The 8,907-nt window shown below is 63.7% G+C and overlaps 1 protein-coding gene across 1 annotated transcript; it reads left to right on the top strand.

The window, feature by feature from the left end:
- TCF15 (transcription factor 15) lies at positions 1 to 2,661 on the top strand. Its single transcript, XM_030963391.1, has 2 exons — positions 1 to 607; positions 2,438 to 2,661. Exons 1-2 carry the CDS (start codon positions 131 to 133, stop codon positions 2,510 to 2,512), a joined length of 552 nt encoding a protein of 183 aa, XP_030819251.1. The 5' UTR covers positions 1 to 130; the 3' UTR covers positions 2,513 to 2,661.
- The last annotated feature ends 6,246 nt before the right edge of the window (positions 2,662 to 8,907 follow it).

Genomic DNA, 8,907 nt, shown 5'->3' on the forward strand with positions numbered 1-8,907 from the left:
CAGCTGCCGCGGCGGAGCAGCAGCGGGAAGACGCCCGGAGCCGCCGTCGCAGCTGTGCCGGCGGGGGAAGGCTCCCCGCAGCCCGGGGGGTGCCCCCAGCAGGGCCGGGGGTGCGGGCGGGCACCCCGCCATGGCCTTCACCATGCTGCGCCCCGTGGCCGCCCGCGTGCTCTACCCCGACCTCAGCATGCTCTCGGAGGACGAGGAGAACCGCAGCGAGAGCGACACGTCGGACCAGTCGTTCGGCTGCTGCGAGGGCGCCGAGGCTCGCCGCAAGCTGCCGCGGAAGCCGGGCCCGATGGTGATGGTGAAGCAGAGGCAGGCGGCGAACGCTCGGGAGCGGGACCGGACCCAGAGCGTCAACACGGCCTTCACCGCCCTGCGGACCCTCATCCCCACCGAGCCCGTGGATCGCAAGCTGTCCAAGATCGAGACCCTCCGCCTGGCCTCCAGCTACATCTCCCACCTGGCCAACGTGCTGCTGCTGGGCGAGGGCTGCGAGGACGGGCAGCCCTGTTTCAGTGCCATCTATGGCGCCAAGGGCGACCTGGACAGCAAACAGCCCCGCAGCATCTGCACCTTCTGTCTCAGCAACCAGCGGAAAGGGGTGAGCGGGGCTCTGGGATGGGTTAGGGTTCTTCCTCCCCTTGCTGGTCTGAGCGGGTCAGGGGGCTCAGCATGTCCCCGAGGGATGGGGGGCAGCAGACCCTGTCTGGGTTGAGCGGGGCAGGAGACTTGGCATGGCTCAGTGAGAACCACAGCTTCTGGCTTCAGCCACCACTGGAGGTTTTGGCTGCTCCTGGCCAAATCCTGCTTGTAGCCACACGCCTACAGCTCCTGCTCACGTCAGAGGGCTGGGCTGCTCCCCCACGTCCATCCGGGCTGGGAGGTCTCAGGGGTTAAACAGTCACCCCGGAGCTGGCGGCACTGGTTGTCCCAGGGGGGCTTAGAGTTCGCTGGCTGACCTCTTCTCCATCCCCATCCCCGTCCTCATCCCCATCTCCATACCCAACCCTGCCAGCCCACCAGCACTGCAGCAGGGCTACTCCAGCAGCTCCCTGATGTGATGAGGACAGGAAGAGCCCAGCAGACACTCCCCAAGGGGGCGCAGACAGAGCTCCCCATCCAGTGTTCCCATGCAGGATCTGCTGGCAGCACTGGCACAGCTCCCACACAGCTGAGCTGGGCCATGGCAGAGCACCCCTGTCCTGCCCACCCAGCTGATTCCCCCCAGCACCCTGTGGCTCAAGGGACACCTTTCCTGTGGTGAGCCACCCTGCTGCCCGTGCCAGGGTGTGCTTGACCCAGGAATAGCTGTGCAGGATATGGGGTGCAGGGTGAGGGGCTGGAAGCTGCCCGACCTCTTGGACATCCCTTGGCAGGGCTGTGAGCAGGGGCTGCTGTACTTGCTGCTGTCCCCACAGACCCTCAGGATGTCCATGTGTGACCCCAAGCAATACAGCCATGGGTCACACGCCAGCCCTCAGAGCTTTTTCACATTTTGCTGCTCCATTTTTAATTGCTCCCCTGCTCCTGCTGCCCCCCTCAGCAGCCTCTCCACCCCTCCTGGGGTCCTGCAGCCCTGGTCCCTGGCAGAGCTGGGATCCTCTGAGCTGCTTCCTGGGGCTGGAGCCGGGGGTCTGGCACAGTGCTGGGTCCCCAGGGGTCTCTGTGGAGGCACTGGGGCTGGGAAGCTCCTGCTGGAGGGCAGTGGGGGGAGCTGGGTTGGGATCTGACTCTGCATCCCAGCCCTGAGGCTGGGCTGGAAAGGGGCTGTACAGGGCTGGAAATGGGCAGGGCTGGAAATGGTTGTGCTGTGCTGGAAATGGTCTGGAAATGGGCTGTACTGGACCATGCTTGGCTGTGCAAGGCTGGGAATAGGCTGGGTTGGAACTGGGCTCTGTTGGGCTCTGCTGATCTGCACTGAGTTATACCGGAATGTTCTGGGTTAAATCTGGACCATGCTGGTCCGTGCTGGGTTATACTGGGCAGTACTGGGCTGATGATGTTCTCATAAACTCTGAGGTAGAGCTGAGTCTCCCCATCCCAGTTTGGACTCTGTCTGTCAGGGCTGTGGATCTGTCTGGGGCCGTGTGTCTGTCCTGGGGTGCTACTGGCCCTTGCCACAGGTCTGAGCCCTGTGGTGCTGAGCAGCCATGGGGGCTGTGTCCTGCAGGGTGACAAGGCCAAGGGGACCCGCCTTGGAGGGCTCCACCACAGCACCCACCTCAGCCACACACTCCGCCACTTGTAAGGCATAGCCCCATCTGTCTGTCTGTCCACTCCAGGCAGCCCAGAGCCACCCCAGGACTGAGCCACTGTCCATCTCACAGTGGGTCGCCATGGAGGAGTCGGTGTGGTGGGCAGCGGGCAGGAGCGGGGTGCCCCCTACCCAGACACCCCACGGTACCTGCAGCTCTCCCTCCTCTCTCTGCAGGGCAGTCGGAGGGACCTCGGGGGCAACTGCCTGAAGGTGCGAGGGGTGACGCCCCTGCGAGTGTCGCGGAGATGAGCCGGGCTCCGGCAGCGCCCACCTGACACAGCGGCGGAGGCAGACGGAGCCCGCACACGCCAGCCCAGAGACTGCAGCGGGGAGGGAGGGAGCTGCTCACCTGAGGTGGCAGCGGCCGAGCCCAGGCTGGCAGCACACCGACACTGGCCCTGGAGCCTGCAGGGGGGCGGGAGGACGCTCCCGTGGCCGAGGCTGCCCACGCGGGGCAGGGCCGGGGAGGGGGTCCCCGCGCCCCGGGGCTGGACTGGAAGGGGCCTGTGTGCGGCCGGCGTCGAGGCGCTCCGGGGGGACAGTGGCCCTGGGGATGCTGGTTGTGCACGTGCAGCCGCTTGGAAAATAAAGCCTTATTTTTCTGATGGGCCAGTGCCTGCCTGTCACCCCCGTGTGGGGTGAGGTAGGGGTGCCCAGGATGGCTCTGGAGCCCCAGCTCTGCACTGCTGCTCTGTGCTGCTGGAACCAGTGTGACCATCCCAGCCCTACCCACAGTGGGACCATCCCAGCCTGTGCCACAGTGGGATTCACGTGGGTAAGACCCTTGCGTGAGCTGTCCCTGTGTCCCCAGGCTCTGATGACAGCTTTAGCCCCACAAAAGCTGCAGAAGTCCCAAGGGGGTCAGTGCCATGCCATGGGATGGGGATGGCACTGCCAGCCCCGTGCTGCAGCCACAGGTGCCCAAGTGGTGGGTCAGGATTGGTATAACTGCTTTTGTGCCCTGCCCTCCACTGGGTACATCATGATTGGCACCATGTCACTGCCACTGTGACTGCCACCATCTCTACTGCTGCCACCAGCACAATGACTGTCCCCACTGTGACTGCCACTGCCACCACGATGACCATGCAGAGTACAGTGGGGCTGCAGGCAGCAGCACCTGCATGGGGTCAGGTGGGGACATGGGGGGTTCCCAGGCCAGATCCCCACATGGGATTCTGCTTGAGGGGGCTGGACTGGCTGGCCAGTGCACATAGCTGAGCCTGGGAATGGTGCAGTGCTAGGGCTGGTGGCTCCCAGGGGCCGGCATGTCCCACAGAGCAGAGGCAGCTGTGGATGGGGCAGCTGGGGGCTCCCCCCAAGGGCTGCAGAACTGGAGCTGCCCTGTCTCCCTAGGGTCCTGGAGCCAACATGGAGCAGGGGGAGCATGCTGGGGGTCCTGCTGGAGCCTGCCCCGGGCAGGAGCTCTGTTGGGAGCCCACAGCACCTCTTGGCCCCCCGCTCACCGAGGTGAGCCTGCCCCAGGCTCCCTCCCCCGGGTTTGATTTATGGAGCTGACAGCGCGGTGCAGCTGTGAGAGCTGGTCCCAAGCAGGGACCGGGGTGGGTGGGAGAGGTTTGTTCTCAGCGTGGCTAATGTGTCCCAGACCCCAATAAACAGCCGTGAGATTCTCCAAACAGCCCAGGACACAGAATCCCTGCCCCCGGGTTTATCGGGGGGCAGGGGCCGTGGGGGACGCTGTGCTCTGCAAACAACCCGACCCGCACATGAAAGGGGACTGTCCTCGTGAAGCAGCAGCTCTGGAGCCCCCAGGGGGTCAGCAAGGACTGGTGGTCCCAGTGCTGGGGGCACAGCAGGTCCCAGCACTGAGTGTATAGGTCCCAGTATGTCCCAGGGCCCAGAGTCCCAGTGTTCCAGGATGTCCCAGTGCCAGCAATTGGAGCCGCAACAAGCTCCAATATGAAGACCATGAGCCCCAGTGAATCCCTGCACAGGAGCTGTGCATCCAGTATGTCCCAGTGCCAGAGACTGGGGCCCTAGTAAGCTCCAGTATAAAGGCAATGCATCCCAGTACATCCCAGTGCTGAGGCTGTGGGATCCAGCACATCCCAGTGCTTGGGCCATGGATGTCAGCACACCCCAGTGCCAAGGATGGCACAATGACCCCGGAGCAAGCTCCAGTGTAACAGCCCTGGGTCCCAGCATGTGCTAGTCCAGAAGGTGAGCACCCAATAACATCCAGTGCTGGGGCTGTGGATTCCAGCACATCCCACTGCTGAGGCTATGGATCCCAGCATGTCCCAGCACTGGGGCCACGGCTCCCAGCATGTCCCAGTGACAAGCCTGTGGGTCCCAGTACATTCCAGCCCCTCCCAGCACCACGAGAGGGGAAACGGTGACTCAGAGCTGCTGGGCTGGTGGGAGCCGGGTGCCCCTTTGCCCCATGAGGGGTGAGTGCTGTGGCCACCGCCGGCTCCCCGGCAGCCCCGCACTGAGCCCAGCCATGCTCCCCTCCCATCCTCTCCCCTTCCTGCGTGCGGACACCCTTGGAAAGGCTCTTGGCCGCTTTCTCTGAGACAGGAAGGTGTCCCCGAGTCTCAGGAAGGAAAAACACTCAGTGCTGAACCCACAAAGACCGTCTCTGAGGGGCCAGGGCTGGAGAGGCTCCAGGCCTGACATCACCTGGGAACTGGAACCAGAACCGCAGCTGCACTCCGCGCCTGGTATTTTTTTTTTTTAACTTGTGTTTTTAAACTTTCTTTTTATAGATTTTTATTTTATTATTTTTTTTTCTCCTTTCCCTTCTCCATTCCCCTCCCAAATATTTCAGCCTCCCTGCAGGCTGGCCAGCCAGGCTGGAATGCAGCAGGGCTGCACCCGCGGGTGCCGGGAGCTGCCTTGCTGGTGGGACAGATGAGGCTGGGTCTGGCCAGGCAGGAGTTGTGGGCAGGGGTCAGCCTGGGGCTCACACCCAGTGACCTGATAGCCCCTGGCACTGCTGTGCTGCTGGAAAGGGATCCATGGCCAAGCAGAGACACAGGAGGGTCAGTCTGGCCATGGGGTGTGGGAGGACAGAGGGCAGAGGGGTCAGGCAGAGCCTGCAGTCCGTGGGCAGCGCTGCTTTCCCGACCCACCGCCCCCAGGATGGGGCTGGGGAGTCAAACCATGTCTGAGTGTGAGTCAGCGGAGCAAGAGGAGCCAGACAGGGGTAGAGGACACAAAGACAGATTTTGGGGCCAAGATCCAGCCCTACTCATTCCTTGTCCTTTGGCAACACCTTTGGGGGCTGCCTGACCCTCCCTGGGCTTCCCCCAGAGTGGAGGTTCATGATAAAGACCCCAGTGTATCCTGGAGCAAAGCTCAGTTTCTTGTTGCTTGGGGAATCCTCCCTGTGACAGTGACAGCCATCAACGGAGTGTCACAGGTCACTCTGAGCCCTGTCAGACCTGGGGGCGAAGGACTGGGAAGGAACCCCCCAAGGTCTAGATGGCACTGAGCGAGGACAGGGTGACACACCTCTGCTGCCCTGGGTAGGGTGGAGAGATCAGGGAGGGATGGGATGGGATGGGATGGGATGGGATGGGATGGGATGGGATGGGATGGGATGGGATGGGATGGGATGGGATGGGATGGGATGGGATGGGCAGATCAAGGGGCAGCACAATGGTCCTCCAGGTGGAGGTGCTGGGCAGTCCTTGCTTCCCTGTGCCAGCAAATACAGACTGTACTGACCCTCCAGCATCCTGCCAGGGTCCCTGGGGAAGAAAACGGGCAAAGGGTCTGCCTGAGACCCCCAAGACACCTGCCAGATCCTCACCATCACAAGGGATGCATGGCAAGAATGCCCCAAGGCCCCACATATCCCAGGGGTGCAGCAGGCGCTGCTGCAGGGCTGCCACCACCCCGCCACGTCCCCCCCATGCACAGGAGCCCTCAGAGCTGCTCTCCCTGCTGGGACCTCGTGCCAGCTGGGGTCCCTGGGGACACGGGCCCCGCAGCAGGGACAGGGTGTGAGGCCGTGGCGAGGGGTGAACGCCAGGTTAATCTCCCGCTGGAGCTTCCCTCTGCAAACAATAAGACAATGCCCGGCCGGGGCCGCCTGCGTAACCAGCGGCGCGGAGGGGAAGTTGTAATATTTGGATTTAGCCCTCAGTAAATTAAGGAAGAAAAAGGAAAAAACGCTGGGGGTAATCAGAGCAGGGCTGGCCCCGTGCCCTGCCCCACGGCCAGCGGCCCTGGGGGCTCAGCTCAGCCCGTGGACAGCAGGTGAGCAGGGCCAGAGGCTCTGAGTCAGTGAGGCCAGGCATGGATGGGAGAGGGATGCGTCCCTGAAGGCCAGGCAGAGGACAGGCATGTCCCCACCTTGGGGACAGCAGCCTGGAGGGTCAAGGCTTGGATACCCAGCAGGGCTGTGGGCAAACATCTCCAGCCACATCAGAAAAAAGGGATCTGGGCCAGGAGGTTATTTTAATCCAAACTTCTTCATGGGAAATAAAATCCTATTTCTGCAGCTGGGGTGGTTGGGCAGAAGAGGGCCCGGGGGGGTCGTCACCTTCAGCTGGCAGTGGGTGGCAGGGGATGACAAGGGAGGGGGCTGTCCCAGGATGTCTCCATTGCACAGCTCCTTTCCCAGCACAAGCCCTGCAGTGGTGCAGCTTCCCTGGGATCCCACGGCAGGGCCCACACTCAATCAAACAGGCACCGTGGCTGGACATGGGGCTCTGAGAGGGGGTAGGGAAAGGTCTCACTGCAGGGAATGCCTGCAGATGCTCAGGGCAGGAACAGTGCTGCAGGGATGGCCTTAAACCCTTCAAAACGTGGGCTTTTCACACACCAACAACCTCACTCCCCCAGGGCTGCCCCTGCCTGACCTGGCCCCAGAGGGGTGAACAGGAGAAGAACACCCCAGGGAGCTGGTTTGGGGGGGCCAGGGCTTGACCCCAAGGAGCCGGTTTGGGGGGAACAGGGCTTGATCCCAGAGAGCCGGTTTGGGGGATCAGGGCTTGACCCCAAGGAGCCGGTTTGGGGGGAACAGGGCTTGACCCCAGCCTGCAGGATCTGAACTGGAGTCTTGGGAGGGCTCCATCCCCCCCTGTGCCCTGGGGAGACCCTTCCCCTGCTTGGTGACCCAGGGTGGTGTGGGCTGGCAGGAGGCTGGGGCAGGTGGGGCAGAGGTGACCAGCGGGCAGCAGCGGCACGGGAAGGCCTTCGGCACCGTGCCTCGCGCCGGGAGCCCATTTCCCCACAACAGGGGCCGTTATCAGCGGCAAATCCTCCGAGTGCTCCCAGGGGGGACCTCCAGCCCTTCCCCTCCACCTACCCCACCGCTCTCCCGCTCCGGCCCACGTCAATGCCGCCGCGAAGGTGTCGGAACAATCGCCTGACAAAGAGCTATTTTTAGGGGCCGGGGCTCGGAGCGAGGATACGGCCCGGCCGCTGACAATGGGGGGAAGGGGGCCGGGCTTCCCCCGTGACCACTCGGCAGCAGAAGGACCTGTAAGATTTCCTCGATGACCCAGGCCCGTACAATACAAGGAAAGCGCGAGAGGGAGATACCCCCGCCAGGACGAGCTGCTCCTTTACCTAATGGGAGTGACCCGGGGTGAGGGGCTGCGAGCTTTGGGCCAGCGGCCTCCCCTGGGGGAGACTCCCACACCGGGAGGGAAGTGGGGTGAAGCTTGGCCGTGCTCGGCTTTCCATGAGCTCGAGGTGAGGAGGGGCCAGGCTGGCTCCCTTCTGAAGGGCATGGGGAGATCTGGGGGGGTCAAAGGGGTGCATAGCTCAGCACAACCCCTTCCCCTCCAGGCTGGCTCACAGGTCGAGCCAGAGCCTGGACATGGTGGGAGGATGGCGACCAGCCCAGAGCTGCATGTCCCCATGGTCCGAGTGTGCCACGAGCCCAGGCTCCTGCTTGTCCTCAGGCTGAACCTGGGTGCCTTTTTTCCCACCTCGAGGTGTCCCCCAGCTCAGCCTGTGCCAGATGGCTCGGTGGACCATTCGCTCCAGCCAGTCCTTTGAAGAAAAAGGGATGTCCTGGGCTGCATGGCAAGAAATTGGTCTAAAAAGGTGAAAGGCAGGGAGAGAAGGTCATGGGGCGCTGGACTAGGTCAAGGCTTGGCCTGGTTGCTGGCCCGGCTGCCGGCTCAGGGGAGGGATAAGTCCCTTCCATCAACAGCGCCTGAGACCCCACAGGCCGGGCGGGACCCCAGCGCTCCTCGGCGGCCTCGGGGTCTGGGAGGGCCGGGGCAGGCCGGTGGAACGGCTGGGAAAGGGCTGATAGAAGGGCCAGGGAAGGGCTGAAGAACGGAGGGGACAGGACCGTGGAAGGGCGTGGGAAAGACCGGGGCAAGGATCGGTATCGGGGCCGATGGAGGGGCCGGGGCAGCGCCGGTACCGGGGCACCTCCGCGGGCCACAGTCGCCCCCTGGCGGCGGGTCCTGCACACAGCCCCACAGAGGGACTGGGCCCAAGCGGCCACCGCTCACGGTCGGGCCTCCCGGCGGCGCTGCGGAGGCCGACACGGACCCCGCCACCTTCCCGCGGTTCACGGGGACACACCTGGACACGGAGCGGGAACAAACCCGCGTCCTTGGCACACCGCCGCCACCATCGTGGACTACAACTCCCATAGCCCCTCGCGGCGCGCTCCACCCTTCCTTGCGCACGCCTCCGCGGCGCGTGGC

This window comes from Camarhynchus parvulus, chromosome 20 (assembly GCF_901933205.1).
Source record: "Camarhynchus parvulus chromosome 20, STF_HiC, whole genome shotgun sequence".
In the NCBI taxonomy this organism is placed as follows: Eukaryota; Metazoa; Chordata; class Aves; order Passeriformes; family Thraupidae; genus Camarhynchus; species Camarhynchus parvulus.

What these genes read in the sequence shown, in the direction of transcription:
- TCF15 (XM_030963391.1), top strand. Translation starts at nt 131, where the DNA reads ATGGCCTTCACCATGCTGCGCCCCGTGGCCGCCCGCGTGCTCTACCCC. An exon ending in TCAGCAACCAGCGGAAAGGG is followed by an intron (nt 608 to 2,437) that starts GTGAGCGGGGCT and finishes CTCTCTCTGCAG; the next exon opens with GGCAGTCGGAGGGACCTCGG.